General features: G+C 38.2%; 1 protein-coding gene across 1 annotated transcript; it reads left to right on the forward strand.

The window, feature by feature from the left end:
• Positions 1-3,379: 3,379 nt before the first annotated feature.
• On the forward strand, positions 3,380-9,288 carry LOC110460890 (fascin-like). Its single transcript, XM_021514097.1, has 2 exons — positions 3,380-4,411; positions 8,500-9,288. The coding sequence occupies exons 1-2, from the start codon at positions 3,521-3,523 to the stop codon at positions 9,112-9,114; spliced, it is 1,506 nt and encodes a 501-aa protein (XP_021369772.1). The 5' UTR covers positions 3,380-3,520; the 3' UTR covers positions 9,115-9,288.
• The last annotated feature ends 7,592 nt before the right edge of the window (positions 9,289-16,880 follow it).

The raw sequence follows: 16,880 nt of genomic DNA on the forward strand, positions 1-16,880 counted from the left end.
ATAAAATGTATATAAAAACTGCAGCACGAGCTCAATTCTTAACAAAATGGAAGTTTTCAATTGTCTGATCCGGTCGTGCGAATTGTGTTTTTGCTCGATGTAAAATGAGCACATTCGGTTGGTTGTCGGATCCCACATTTCAACCCAAGGTCAAGAGAATAGTTCGCCGGAGTGTAAGATTACGTTATGTCGTAAGATTTCACATCGTGTAAAAACGTCAGGTTAAAGATTTATCTTGGTAACGTCAGGTCGTAATTTCAGCCGTGTAAACGACATTTCGTTATATTTCACATGTTTGAATGTTCGCAGTCGTAATTCTTGACTTGTGTAAACGTTCGGTAGTACGATTTCACTTTTGTTAAGTTCAAACTTCAATGTTTTAATGCATGGTCGTAAAGTCGCCTATTCAACAGTAAGGTTGTGAGCCAGCGTCGCCAGTGTAAACGTTTGATGGTTTGTTAGATTTCCTCCGTGTAAACGTTGGTTCGTGAGATTTCCTCAGAGTAAACGTTGGTTCGTGAGATTTCCTCAGTGTAAACGTTGGTTCGTGAGATTTCCGCAGTGTAAACGTTGGCTCGTGAGATTTCCTCAGTGTAAACGTTGGCTCGTGAGATTTCCTCAGTGTGTAAACGTTGGCTCGTGAGATTTCCTCAGTGTAAACGTTGGCTCGTGAGATTTCCTCCATGTTAACTTTGGTTGGTGAGATTTCCTCAGTGTAAACGTTGGCTCGTGAGATTTCCTCAGTGTAAACGTTGGCTCGGGAGATTTCCTCAGGGTAAACGTTGACTCGTAAGATTTCCGCAGTGTAAACGTTGGCTCGTGAGATTTCCTCAGTGGAAACGTTGGCTCGTGAGATTTCCTCAGTGTAAACGTTGGCTCGTGAGATTTCCTCAGTGTTAACGTTGGCTCGTGAGATTTCCTACATGTTAACGTTAACGGTTACAAAGGGTACCAATATATGGTAGGAACCGGGAACAAAGAAAGACAACTCACTATCGAGGACAGATCATGTCAGAATAAATCACTACCGGAAAAAAGGAGGGACGGGAAAGAAGTAAGGTCAGCAAACTCACTACCAGGAACAAGTGAGGACATGAACTCACAACTGGGTGTAAGCAAGGACGGACAACTCTACCGTGAACAACCAGAAAATATGTCTCACTACAAAACAACGGAATACCTTATTAATCGCTCCGGAAAGGTCGTGTGGCAATTAATAATTAGCTCTAATAACTGTCCTCTGCTCGGCACGTGCCTGAGCACGAGCACTGACGTCGGAACAGTGGTGCGTTCCGCCTGATGAGGAGATAGCCCTATAGATAATTGAACCCCGGAACTTCTCTACGCTCACACGGCAGCGAGAAACAACGTCGGTATCAATTAAGTATAATCGGTTTTGACTTTTACACAGATAGTGATTTTCAATGGTGAAATAGACCCGCGTCATTTTTTCTACATACGGTGATATCGAGCAAAGTTTAGTTCGATAAAAGGACTGTTTACATTATTAGTTTTTGGCTGTAAAGAAAAAATAAAATAAAAAAGGTCATCCGGTAAAAGAAATTATTATTTTACATATTTTTTGATTCCAATACACAAACAGGTTAACATATTCCCTTTCTAGAAAGTGTGTTTGGTGGTCTCTCTAGGAAGATGTTTAAACCATTGCCAATGCATTGTAAAAGACATTGCAAGGTATAATACTCCTCTGGACTACATCTGTATATACCGGGCACTTCGGAGACGAGAACACTACTGCATATTACTGTACTACATACACCGACAAAATTTAAAGTACTAGATATTTCGGTCCAGCATCTGTCACCATCTTCTTTTCATCTTGCTCCACAACTTATGCAAACCAAATGTGCGTTCAGACGTGTGACAATTCGCGAGCCTTATGTCCGTTCATCTTTACAAAGCACAACAGTCTCCGCAGACGTTTGCGAACGCTCCTGAGCATGCTCAGTTTTTTCGATTTATGGCAAGCCAAGTTGTCATTTATTCATGGAGCAATGTTGATCCAGTACTTAACCAAATTATATAAGATATCTCATTTAATTATATAAGATATCTTATATGTTTATAAGATGTCTTATATAATTTATAAGATATCTTATATAATATATGAGATATCTTATATAATTTGGTTAAGTACTGGATCAACATTGCTCCTTGATTAAATGACAACTTGGCTTGCCATACTCAGTTTTTTCGATTCAATCTCTTTATTTCCGAGAGCCATCCGAGTCATAGGTTAGATATCAAACAATTACATCATAGGGGACATATACAAGAGCTTATGCATACAAATTTATATAAATTCAGTGAGAGTGACCTTACAAAGTACATAAATAATTTTCCAAATCAGACATTGAGTTCTCTACGTTTTCTTGTACAGCAGCACAGTGTAAACTTTTCCCGTGATTACACAATTATTTTACAATAATGGTACTCAATAATTTCGATATTTCTGTGAGAGAATCGCTCGATATATTTACATCTAAGGTCTTGAAGGAATGGACATTTGAGGATGAAGTGAAGCACAGCCAGTATACGATATGTTCTGTCAAACATCATTGTTCCGTCTACCCATTTCAATATCTAAATTATGAGACGACAATCTGAAATATGTAATACGACGTTTGTACTTTGATTCTATCGATTTACGTAAGTAAAATTGAAGACAAACATTATCAATAAGGTGCTGCTGTCAATAACCTTTAGATGACCTTGATACATTTGCTAACATATTCTGTCTGAAATTACATAAAAAAATAATAATAAATTTTAAAAGCAACACTAATAGGAAAATTGTTTTCAAACATATATTCCAAACCAAGGCTAGACAACTGCTTCCTAATATCCAACCATCATTTACAGTGACACACTCATCATAACATGATTTTAATATATATAGTCACTGGTTCACCTTAAGCCAGCATAGATATATCCTTCAATTTCTTTGTATTTTTTGATGGAATATACCGAATTCACAATAAACCAAAACACTTCTGCGCAAACATACTTAGACGGCAACTCACCTGATAACCATAATGGCGGGATGGTAACTTTTGCTGCTGCATTCACAAGGTTTTGACGTATTTTAAAACCTTCTTTTGTGACGGGTTTGATCACATTTGTTCTAGAATAATCAATGCATGAACATGAAGGGGAAAAATATGTAAATACGATAAACATGGAAAACATTTCTTTCGTGATGGTTTGTTTGTATTCGTGTCCTACTAACAGGTTAGATACTTCCTCCATCCTGAAAACATACTTGCGTTTAAAATACAGAAAATGTTTGCCTACAGAATGTTCGGGAACGTTTTCGCTACTTTCAATATACGTGTACATCATTGTGACGTCATCAATTGTCTTTAGCGTTCATTGTGATGTCATAGTGTCGTCCCATTGCAAATCGCGTTGCTAACCTTAACAACTAGCGCATTGAACATATTAGACCTGCATATAACTTAAGAAACTTTAAGTTAGGTGGATTTCTCAGCTTTAACGAATGGCAATGGCGACTCCAGAAAAACGACTAGAGTGGAAAGTCGGTCTGCAGAATCCAGTTGATAAGTTCCTTACTGCGGAAACCTATGGGCACAAGGTCAACGTTTCTGGAGCATCGCTGAAGGTAAAACAAACATGGGTTCTCGAACTGAACAAAGACGAGACCGTATACATTCGGAGTCATCTCGGACTCTACCTAACGGCAGACAAGTTCGGCAATGTGTCCTGTTCAAGCGAGAGTCATGGAGAGGACGAGAAATTTATGGTGGAGTATGCCAGCGACGGGACTGGACGATGGAGCTTCAAACACCCCAAGTTTGGGAAATACCTTGGTGGGACGGATGAGGATATCCAGTGTCTAGCCAAGGTGGCCTCTGACGAGGACATGTCGCTCTGGTACGTGCCCATGGCGATGCACCCACAAATAACGCTGTTTAATGTTAACCGGAAGCGGTATGTAAAACTGGACAACAATGAATTACGATGTATTCAATTGACCCCTTGGGGACCGGAAGCTTTGATAACGCTTGAGTTTAAATGTGGAAAGTACGCATTTAAAACAGCTGACTCACGTTATCTCACACATACGGGTCACTTGACAGATGAACATGGAAAAAACACGAAATTTTCCCTTGAGTTAAAACTCAGTGCTGACTCAGATTTGGCAGGACTGGCATTCAAAGACTGCGAGGGGAAATACCTGACGGCGTACGGAGGATCGGGTGTCCTCAAAACAAGGAACAAGATCGTCAGTCGGGACGAACTCTTTTCTCTCATGGAAAGTCATCCCCAGGTCATATTTATTGCGAGTAACGGCAAGCAAGCGTCTATCCGACAAGGGCTGGAGGTGACGGCCTCTCAGGCGGAGACGGGGGAGAAGGAGATATTTCAGGTAATAGATGCGTTTCAAATGTATATACGTACATTTTGTTAAGCAAGATAGTTTCGCTCAAATGACATCGTTGTAAGCTAGCTAGTAGCTTATGGTGATGTATACATGTAGCATTCTTTTCTACTAATGTAAACTGGCAGCTTCGATGTGTTTGTTCCAAGAGAGGTTATTTTAGAGGTGGATTCCTAAATACTTGGCCGACGGGACTGTCTCTAAATCTTGACCATGGATGGAATAGGTCGTGACCAAGGGATTCCTCTTCCTGGTTATCCGGAGGGTTTCACATTTCTCTGGGTTGAAGCTCATCTGCCATCTATCCTCCCATTCCTGTAGTCTGTCCAGATCTTGTTGTAGTTCATTTCCATATCCCACTGTTAGTTCCTATCCTTAACAATTTGATGGTTAAAAGTGTGATTTTTCAAGTGGCTGTTGAGCCATGACCTGAAGGTGTTGAGCGTTGTAGAGATTACTATCTGCATCGTTGTAAGTTTTTTTTTTTAGCTTTTTGAGATGTCTTGATTGTATTTCGTTTACTAAATAATAATATGTATTCGGTTGCGCATAAATTGATAAAAAGCCCATTATTTGCACATTGATGAGTTGCGACGGCATAGATTATGTTACTCAGACATTATAAAATTGACGAACAGTTCTCTCTCTATATGAACACACGTGTGTAGTATATTTTAACACACGTACTATATAAAGTCTACACTTGTTAATTTGTTCCCAAACGTTCTGTTAAAGTACACACAATTTAAAAACACATGTGGTGTCCATGGTATTAATTGTAAAAAATAAGAAAAAAGTGTTGAACTTGCTGACTTAGGAACGTTGGTCCAGCCTTTTCATTATATTGCCTTAAGCTGCACAAACGGCCCCAAGATCTGCAAACCCCATACATTTGTATATGTCTTTTGAAAATTTGGTTAACACAAGTACCGTAAAAAAATCTTTTTATATTGGATTATTCTGCCGGACATCTATGTAAACAGAGAATAATAGATGCCTTTTTCCATATCACATTTAGTATCAACTCGAGACTCCAATATCAGCCCGAGGACCGAATGCCAGAGGGCTGATTTTGGTCAAGGGTTGATACTGGGTGTGATATGGAAAAAGGCATGTTTTATTCTGTTTATTACATACTTACTAATAAGATACGGATATATCTTCTATCTTATGATCTATTTTCTTTTGAAATTTTGAAAAACGAAAAAAAATCATAAGGGTTCCTGATGACGTTGTTGGTGGTAGATGGGGAACATTATAAGTGTTCCAAAAGGGGTGTTTTGCAGGCTGATACGGAGAGGGCTGATACGGGTTTAGGGGTTGATACGCGAGGGCTGATATATATGGGTTCAAGCAATTGTGTTGTATCGCATATAAAAAATCCCGTATTTTTTCAGTAAGTATGTAATAAATGATAGAATTCAATTCTGACCGACATTTAGAGATTATTATAGGACCATCTTGTATCAAACCCCATATCAGCCCGAGAGTCCTGATTGGGGATGTGATATCAAAATGGTCATATCATAAACTTTTTATCATTTGTTTTTTTTCCTTTAAAATAAACAAAACGTCCACAAAAAAATATTTCTTTATTTTATTTATATTCATAAAAATGGTAACAAAAACAATGATGTATATAAACGAAACAGTAACAATTATACGTAAAAAGTCAACATTTAGAAATTCCCAAATTCCTACAAAATGATATGGTTAAATTANGGGGAGGTGTTGATATCACTCCAAGGGGTTGTGATATCACCCGGGCTGATATCAACTTGTGGAAATTTTAGACTTATTACACATACAAAAAGGGTGTTATTATTAGTAATTCTAACACGATTCGTTTGCAAAGCGTGTTTTGATTGGATACGGACCATGTTCTAATCTGCGATAGAATCATGATCAATCGTGTTAAGCTCCTCCTATCGCACTTAAGCCACGCCCCGTTTCTAACAAAAACAATATGGTGTCAAGCTCGCCTCATAGCGAAATCCCGCTGATAAGGCTAGTAGGCAACAGAACAGAAACGACCGATGAAATGTATTTGTTGAATGAATTAAAGTAAAAACTACTCATTCCTTGGTCTTACCTCCATTTATTACTGAAACGTTCGTTCCTTCCGTGTAAAGGCATCTATTTTGATCCCAAATCAAATAAAACATTTCAAATGTGTCGTATGCATTTACACAAAACTCTTCACAAATCTATACAAATAATCACCGATTTTGTCGATAAGCACAGATTGGTATGCATACTGACATGTACATGTATGAACTTGTTCAATAGTTAACCGAATGTGTCGTATAAACTTTGGTAATAGGACGTTCACGAACAATCCAAATATTCCGCCTCGTCAACATACAGATCGAGCTCTCGTCAGTATGGGCGGGACTAAATGACCGACTTTTGAAAGCTTCTTTCCGATTGGCCAGTTCGCTGCAGAATGACACGTCGCCAGTTCAGCTCACAAAGTACTTTCGTACAAGGAAATACAATGTTTCTAAACATATTAGCGTAGTATATTTGTTAAGGTGTGTTAGAATGGGGATAGTACGTTGTTTTTCGTGTCTATACTTGCGATTAGAACAAGAAATTTGGTTTAAACTCTCGACCTATCGGTCTCGAGTTCAAACCCAAAGTTTATGTTCTAATCGCCCGTATAGCCACTCAAAACAACGTACTATCCCCTAAACATATGATAACTCTATGTATAAGGTTAGTCCCTCCGATATCTCTTCACGTTATTGGATTCGATCTGAAATCTCTTTAATGTGAGGAATTCCGCCCGTTGTCATTGGTGCTTATTCGACTTTGAACAGAGAGCAAAAAGCGACAAAACGCCGTCTTGGACGATAAATTGGTACCTCTTCGCTTCGTCGCCTTGGCGAAGCGGAGAGGCGAAAAAAACCCCAAAAGAAGCCCTTTTCAGTTACCTTAGCTAGTAAACGCTGGTTTTATTAAAAGATTCCCTCGTGTTAGAGATAAATTCACATTCATTAGAATGAAATGAAATTGATTTGCTAAGGTGTTTCAAAATTTACATTGGCAGACGGATGTTTTTTTTTATTCTACTACAACCTAAATATCCAAACTGTGGTGGCTTAGTCTTAATTTGTTTATAAACTTCTATCAATCCCCAAACAAATATTTTTTGCATGAAATATACATCTGAAATCTGCAATCAATATTTTTACTTGGTCGGAATATTATACAATCACCATATCTTCTAAGACCGTTGGCCGTGTCCACAAATGTCATTGCTTGAATTAATATCGACTGTTTCCGTCAAACGGCTGAAGGGATTGATTAGAGTGTGTAAGATAAAAATCTGTTATGTTAAAAAACTGTTATATTAAAAAACATAAAAACTTTCATATTAAACAAAATAACTGTTATATTCAAAAACTGTGACGAATAACTCCTGTTGAGAATATGCAATATTTGTCTTATCTAGTATTTTTGTTTGCTTTCTTAGTTATTATTGATAATGGGTATAGAATAATAGCATTCCGATTGGAGGAGGTGGAAATAAACATATACACATCACATGATTGATTCGCTGCGCAATGGGTTAATTAAACGTTTAAAGGCGCAATATAAAATCTTAATCATTCAACTTAAGTTCAAATGAGTATCATGTATTCCTTTTATTTTGTTCAAGAAATTTTCTTTTGTCATCTTAGGTTAAATGGACAATGAGAAATTTATTCAAGTTTCTATATATATCTATATGTTATACTCCACAGAGACCAAAATGGCTTTAACCTTATAAATAGAGTTTAATTCAATGGCATAGTATGAAATCATTTGATGTTGATTTAAAGTCGCCTTGTACAGTAACATCAGTTTAGTTAAGCCTTCTTTTCTGTTTGTTTTGTGGAGTAACATTTCGTATGTAACAAAAGAGTAATATTGCTTTATCAACAACATTAAATATGTAGGGGTGACACAATTTTATTACTGATTGTACAAATTGACTGTTGATTGAATGTTTTAAATCACGTGTAGTTTTAGTAAGAATGACAGCATGCTGAATGAAAAGTGTATGAAAAACAACGCGTTTTGTTTCCTAGATTGAGTACATCAAGAAAACAAAGAAGTGGTCCGTCTACACCACTGAAGGCAAGTACTGGAGGCTGGATAACAATGGATCCATAATCGCTGACGTCACTTCCGCTGATGAAAATTGTCAGTTCGACCTCACATGGCAGAAGGATGGAACTGCTGTGATCAAATGGAGTAATGGGAAGTATTTACTTCATCGAGGGACGGGGGCCCTGATCGCGAACAGTGACACCATTAGTGAAAAGGAAATGTTTGTGATACGAGTTGTAAACCGACCGGTTTTAGTGTTGAAAGGTGAAAACGGTTACCTGTCCATGATATCTTCCGGTTCTTGTACAACAAGATACGCGTGCAACAAGTCAACTTATGACGTACTGCAGCTAGAGCGCGGACCGGGAGGGGCGTACTTCGTGAAGGGCGAAAACAGCAAATACTGGACACTGGGGCCAGACAACTCCGTCCAGGCGGATAGTGCCACGCCCATCCCCTTTATTTTTGAGTTTAATGGTGACTCTGAGATAACGATCCGAGCTCCAAATGATATGTACCTCAAGGGAGAGAAGAGCGGAGGATTCGCAGCGAACTCACCAGAACCTAGGAAAGACTGTGTTTTACGGTTTTAAACGAATTGATACAGATTTCTCATCCATGTGGTGTGGAGTGATGGAGTACCACGATGGCTTTTTAGAAGTTGTTCCAGTACTGAAATAACTGTATATTTTAAGCAGACCCATATATATGTAGTGTATATGATGCGCTTGAAAATTCAATAAAGACTATTGCAGCCATGTAAAATAAGGAAATTTATTTTGTTATAAATGTATTATTTGTGAATTTATTCTCAGAAGTAAATGGATCATAAGTAACTGACACTTAAATGGATCCATTGAATTAATTCAATCGAAATATTTATATCAATGAAATTGTCTTAAACAGGGTTAACTACAAAAACGGGCCCTAAACCATTCTGCGTAATAGTAGCCCAGATGGGGGATCCATTTACTGTCCCTTTTCTGAAATATATAAATAGTTTAGGGGCCGTTCTAAGGCCCCGTTGTTAGTCTCGCTCACTCGTGAAAGGCATTCCTTTCATACTGGCTTTGTTGAACTTAGATTTGTAAACAATTCCGGAAAGTTGAGTGCCTCTCGAGTTGTTAACAAGTTTCTGAAATGGTCACTATTAACGTAACTGACCACACTCCGGCCTCGCGCGTTACCATGTAAACATCCCTCTTTGAACTCTGTTATCGCCCTGCACAAACACACCTTGCGCGTGCCATATTATCTCTGTTCAAATAGAGAGCGATAAGTCCTACTCACGATCTCTAATGATCTCACCTTTCTTTTGGTGAGTGATACGTCCCAACGATACTTTTGCAGAATAAAGTTTGAAAATATAACATATCACCATTGTATTTGTATCGAATAGTCCTTTAGGTCATACTTTTTCCTGTGTGTCTAAAACAAACAAACAGTGAAATAGGAATGTTTATGACGTCACATTTTAACTTAATGCTTTGTAGGTGATATATTTCCTTTGTGTCTAAAACTAATATCTACAGCTGAACCTGCTGGATGCTTATTATTCACATCATCACCTCGAAATAAAATGTACATGGCGCTTTTTAGCATGTTTAATTACAATTGACAATGGCAGTGTTACGGGAACGATGTGTATTCAACACCATACAAATGCTTTAAGTCGTGATAGTGGATTATCGATCAATCCGATCCGATATAACATCTTGACGTCGACAGAGATAAGCAGAGTGCCAAAAGATCAGCAATTGCACTTAGCACGCGCCAAACAGCACTTGTGTGAAGGGGAGAAGTGGCGACTGTCGGCGATATCGGACTCCTGTCACGCCGCGCCTGAGCAATGGGCAGTTGATAGCCGAAACAACTTAACTCTAACAAACACATAGGCACTGACAGTCAAGGTGAAATCAGTGACAAATGTTGACAGAACAATTAGATTGTTAAAGGATTACGTCGTTTATAACCTTATATGGTCAAATATAGTTAAATAATCGAGTTTCCTCAATCTGACCTCTGTTAAGCTCAGTAGTTGTCCTTAGGTCCCATCTTCATTCAAACACCACAATACGGGTTTCCCAATACTCAGCCTTGTGATAAAGAAACTAGTTGTCCCACCAACAAGGTTGTAATTAAGAATCTAGTTGTCCGACCACCCAGCTTTGCTGTGGAATCTAGTTGTTCCTTCACCATTCATTGTAATTAAGAATCCAGTTGTCCCAACAACCAGCCTTGTTATGAAGAATCTTTTTGTCTCACCAACCAGCCTTGTAATTAAGAATCCAGTTGTCCCAACAACCAGCCTTGTTATGAAGAATCTTTTTGTCCCAACAACCAGCCTTGTTATGAAGAATCTTTTTGTCTCACCAACCAGCCTTGTTATGGAGAATCTTGTTGTCCCACCAACCAGCCTTGTTATGAAGAATCTTGTTGTCTCACCAACCAGCCTTATTATGAAGATTCTAGTCGTTCCATCGCCCAGCCTGGTTAAGGAGAATCTAGTTGTCAACCGACCAACCTTGTTATGAAGAATCTTTTTGTTTCACCAACCAGCCTTGTTATGAAGAAACTTTTTGTCTCACCAACAAGCCTTGTAATGAAGAATCTTTTTGTCTCACCAACCAGCCTTGTTATGAAGAATCTAGTTGTCCCACCAACCAGCCTTGTTATGAAGAATGATTTTGTCTCACCAACCAGCCTTGATATGAGGATCTTTTTGTCTCACCAACCAGCCTTGTTATGAAGAATCTATTTGCCCCTCCAACCAGCCTCGTTATGAAGAATTTATTTGCCCCACCAACCAGCCTCGTTATGAAGAATCTAGTTGTCTCACCAACGAGCCTTGTTATGAGGATCTTTTTGTCTCACCAACCAGCCTTGTTATGAAGAATCTATTTGCCCCTCCAACCAGCCTCGTTATGAAGAATCTATTTGCCCCACCAACCAGCCTCGTTATGAAGAATCTAATTGTCTCACCAATCAGCCTTGTTATGAAGAATCTATTTGCCCCATTAATCAGCCTTGTTATGAAGAATCTATTTGTCTCACCAATCAGCCTTGTTATGAAGAATCTATTTTCCCCACCAACCAGCCTCGTTATGAAGAATCTAGTTGTCTCACCAATCATCCTTGTTATGAAGAATCTAGCTGCCCCACCAAGAAGCTTTGTTATGAAGAATCTAGTTGTCTCACCAATCAGCCTTGTTATGAATAATCTATTTGCCCCACCAACCAGCCTTGTTATGAAGAATCTAGTTGTCTCACCAATCAGCCTTGTTATGAAGAATCTATTCGCCCCATTAATCAGCCTCGTCCCACCAACCAGTCTCGTTATGAAGAATGTAGTTGTCCAACGAACCAGCCTTGTTATGAATAATCTAGTTGTCCAACAACCAGCCTTGTTATGGAGAATCTAGTTGTCCAACGAACCAGCCTTGTCATGAATAATCTAGTTGTCCAACAACCAGCCTTGTTATGAAGAATCTAGTTGTTTAACGAACCAGCATTGTTATGTAGAATATAGTTGTCCAACAACCAGCCTTGTTATGAAGAATCTAGTTGTCTCACCAATCAGCCTTGTTATGAAGAATCTAGCTGTCCCACCAATCAGCCTCGTCCCACCAACCAGCCTCGTTATGAAGAATGTAGTTGTCCCACATCCCAGCCTTGTTTATTGCAGCCATGGACCTGTAATGCTGTTCTCCTACTGTACTACCCAGCACAGTTTTATCTAGCCCCTATTCATCTAGTTGTCCCAATACCAAGGTAGTAATTAAGGAGACGTAAGTTTACCTTGAAATAAAAGTAATTATCATCTTTTTTCACCTTGCTACTTTTGTCTTTTACACAAAGTAACAAAAAACAAAAAACAAACAAAAAAAACATCACAATATAAGTTTGCCTTTACTATACAAAAGTGCCACAGCAATCAATATGTCTCACAATCTAACTAGATTGTCGAGAATCAGATATGATTTGTGAAATGATATATAGATACATGTATGTTTCATTTTCGCGATCCTTTGACGCTAGGTGTAAATATTACGAAAAACACATTTTCAATGCCATGAATTCTAAAGATTTCGTCATCAGGGTTAAATGTCTAAAGTCTTATTATAACGTCGTAATTATAGTCTAGAAGTTTGTGTTCTCATTTGAATAACATTTACTGACGTCTAAATAGATCATATCGCATGAGTTCACATGCTAAAATATTACATGGCTATACATTACCTGGATACTAAAACAACCAGGTATTTAAATTTATTTCGGTGGGGAGATTTTGTTGTACCCTAGGTTTAGTGGTTACATGTACTGTTTGCTTGCAATTCGCATCTTAACCAATGGCTGGTTTTCAATATATCCTTGATGCGTGTTTTCCACATTTTATCGTTGAGAACGTACTTTTATTGTTTTACATGTACTGTTATTGTCCCTGGCCCGTAATTTTGAAACCGTTCTCATGCTCAATCATAGAGTCTGTGCTCAAACCAACTTTCTTGTAACTTACTTTAACCATGTGACACGAAACATGTGAAAAGTTGTGTTAACATTTGAAACATTTTCCCACATTATGTCTCTAAAAATTCTTCCAAATCATAAAACAAATGTTACGTGTTTTTTGTTGATTATCTGAACAAGAAAATGAGTTTAAGCATAAGAGTTTTTTTATGAAAACGGGCCCAAGTGTTCTCGGTGGGTAAACATATCTCTACGAAAAGTGTGAACAAATGAAAGATTTACATGGAAACTTTGAAGAAGTACAAAAAGAACAGGACCAAGGCTCGTTTTCATGAAACCGTTATCATACTCAATTATGGATTCTGTGCTCAACCGATCTTTATAGGGCAAGGTAAAGTCGGACAGTTATTCGTTATTCGTCATTCAACATTTTAAAGAAAAATGCTGTGAAACAGATGCAGGGGCACGGGTTTTGAAAGGTTGCACGTACAGGGGGTGCCAATGACAGCATTCACACCGAGTTTCATTAACATTGAAATAGGAACTCACCCCGAGCTAGGACCAGGAACATTGAATTTGAACAAAATCTCAAATTGGCCAGACCCACTATTTATACAAAATTTGTTCCCCTTTCCCCAAGTATGCTTTTGACTAAATTTGGTCAAAATCTGCTCAGTCGTACATGACTAGTAGCGATTTTTAGGAAAAGTTGACGGTCGGACGACGGACCCTTCGGACCAGGTGAGCTAAAAACATGTAGCCGCCTTTCGGCCATCTTTGTTTTCATGTCAGATCCCAAAGTCGATATTCGTAACTACAGACCATAAGAACATAATAAACTTCAGAAAAAACAGCCCAGTTCTTTCTGAAAAATGGCGTTAACAATCTATCAACATTCAAAATGGACATCTGTTGGTGGTAATTTAACACGTTGTTAATTATTGCTGTGATACCACCTGTAAACATTTGAATCTGTTTTTGGCTTGAAGTCTCTCCAAAATTCTTTAAAATTATAGACCACGGGCATGTTCGTTATCAAATGAATCATTTTCGGATATAAATCCTGGCGGACCTGCAATACTTATGCAGGCCTTACAAGATTTTGTCAAAGCTCGCTTGAAAGCAGCATCAGATTGCTAGACCTGGCCTTATTTCATCAACGAACAACTCAGGTCCTAACGGACAACCCGTTTGGATCGCGATAATTGAACGCGGCTCAAATATGAATTTTAGTTTTAATAATTTATCACCGAAATTAAAAATTGGACTTAAGCATGAATAATCATGAATACATGCCCAGTTTTCACTGTTTCTGTGGAGACATGTTTTCATCTTCAGTGGAGATGTGTTATCACTGTTTTCGTTAATCTTGTAAACTCATTGTTTTTTATAGGACTCGTTTTTATTTTTTGTGAAAGACATTTTTTCACGGTTTTTGTGCATGGCGCATTCATTGGTACTATGGAGATATGTTTTGACTGCTTCCCTGGAGCCATTAAAGACATCATTTGTTAGGTATTTTAGCTAAAAACGTCTTAGTCTTACTATGTAAATTGCCTTCCACTCTTTATTTTCTGTACCCGATCTTTACCCTATATGATTTGTTTCACATACTGATACGCGCGAATGATTAGTAGTGGACCATACTGACCTCTACAAATTAGTTGGCACGTGATGCGCGCGTGTGCGTTTTACAATAAACCAGAAAACATGTTTATCAAGATTGTCGCGACATGTACGCTCATTTAGCAGGCGCAGGTTTTGATCGTTAATTCAGCCTTGCAAGTTCCTAAATTATCCCATCCGAGAGGTGTGTAAACAACCATGACATTTTCTTTGGCCTCGCTACTCATTACAGTTTGATAAACGACTGTAACAACCCGGGGTACATGAGAAAAGCCTACAGCGACCGGGCCCCACATCAACCTTCTAGCTGTGTCTACCATAACACTTCATCTATCATCATTACTCTCCGCCATTTTGTCACCAGAGGATGGCGGATGAATTGTGGTGGCAATTTGGTCTAATTCGTAACTCGTTAGAAACACGTGACAAAAAGTGCATGTACGCATGTCCGTTGTTTATTTTTCTCTTCAAAGTTATGGATGATGTATTGGTTCCGATAACATTTCTATGTCTGAAGTATCGACTGAAATATCGACTGTCAATGTCCACCATTTCCCGCTGTCAACTTACCGTTCAGGCTTACAGTTGTTAAAACGGCATGTTTATCATAAAAATGGGACACAACTTCAACGAATACAAACGCGTGCTTATATAATTAGGTACATACATGTACAATGTACATCCAATGTTTTTCCCAATTTATCTCGAATAGTGGTCGTGTGACACAGTGGTTAACGAACTCGCCTTTCACCAAGGCGGCCGTGTTTCGATTCCAGGATCGGACGTTGAAAGGTATTGGGGGTCACCTGCCCGATCATGTTGGTTTTCTCCGGTTACCACATATAAGAACCGTTGCGTGCTTCCGTTCGGGTCAGCAAAAGTGATAAATATACATGTACGTTGAAATAATTTGTTTCATAATTGTTGTAAAATATCTTAGTTCATATATCAATCTCAAATGAAAAGGTCTTGGAAGGCACCATTATCTACCTACATAGTGTACCTGTCTACTCTCTACCGGTAAGAAATAGAAACATCATTGAAATGATATTGCTTACTTGAAGAATGGTGGAATCTGAACAAAATAAACAATTTCTATTTCCTGTGACTTTTATTGATTTAAATGATTGTCATTGGGATGGCTTTCGGGTTGAGATATGTAAGCATCAACCTAGATTCGGCCGTCTCGATCACAGAAATGTTTGCATAGGAAATGATGCTTCGTATTAACAATTTAAGCGAGTGACTGACTTTTAGCCATTAATCGGGATTAAAAAGAGACACTGTTCTTCCATAAACCATAGTTTGTCGATGTTACAAGTCGACATACAATGTAGATGAATGAAGTTTGAGCTAATTCTTGAGGGGAAAACAACTTCCGCACTTTTCGAAAATTTCAAAGCGAATAGCTATCGTGAGCACATGCACCTACTGAAACGGACATGCTTCAGTGACTCCGACTCCATTCAATCTATAGTACTTGACTGACGTCTACATCTTCATTCACACAAATTGTCCTACTTCACCTTATATTTTACTACACCGAGACGTTAAAGTGACTCGGAGTTCTGTAATTGTTTTTTAAAACAGCTGACATGCTTGTACGTGCTTCAGTCCCGTAATTATATTTAGGTGAACCGATATGCTTCAGTTACGGTTACGCATAGTTCTATAATTTTCTATTACTGAAATCGACATGCTTCGATAACACATGGTTCTGTTTTGCATAAAACTGACATTGACATGCTTTAATGACTAGTAGTTCTATGTTTGTATGTTATAGTGACATCGAAATGTTTCAATAACACATTGTTTAATTTTGTATGAAACTGACATCGATATGCTTCAATAACACATAGTTCTGTTTTTGTATGACACATAGTTCTATTTTATATGAAACTGGCATCGTAGTGCTTTAATAACAAATAGCTCTGTTTGTATGTAACTGACATCGATATGCTTCAATGAATAATAGTTCTATTTTTGTATGTTATAGTGACACTGGCATGCTTCAATGACTCGTAGTTATATTTTGTATCGAACTGACATCGATATGCTTCAATGACTAGTATTTCTATTTTTGTATGTTTTATTGACATCGGCATGTTTCAATGACTCGTAGTTCTATTTTGTATGACACTGACATCGCTATGCTTCAATGACTAGTAGTTCTTTTTTTTGTATTTTATAGTGACATCGTCATGCTTCAATGACTCGTAGTTCTATTTTGTGTGAAACTAACATCGATATGCTTTAATGACTCGTA

The sequence above is a fragment of the Mizuhopecten yessoensis genome, unplaced genomic scaffold (genome assembly GCF_002113885.1).
Source record: "Mizuhopecten yessoensis strain PY_sf001 unplaced genomic scaffold, ASM211388v2 scaffold10513, whole genome shotgun sequence".
NCBI classification, from domain to species: Eukaryota; Metazoa; Mollusca; class Bivalvia; order Pectinida; family Pectinidae; genus Mizuhopecten; species Mizuhopecten yessoensis.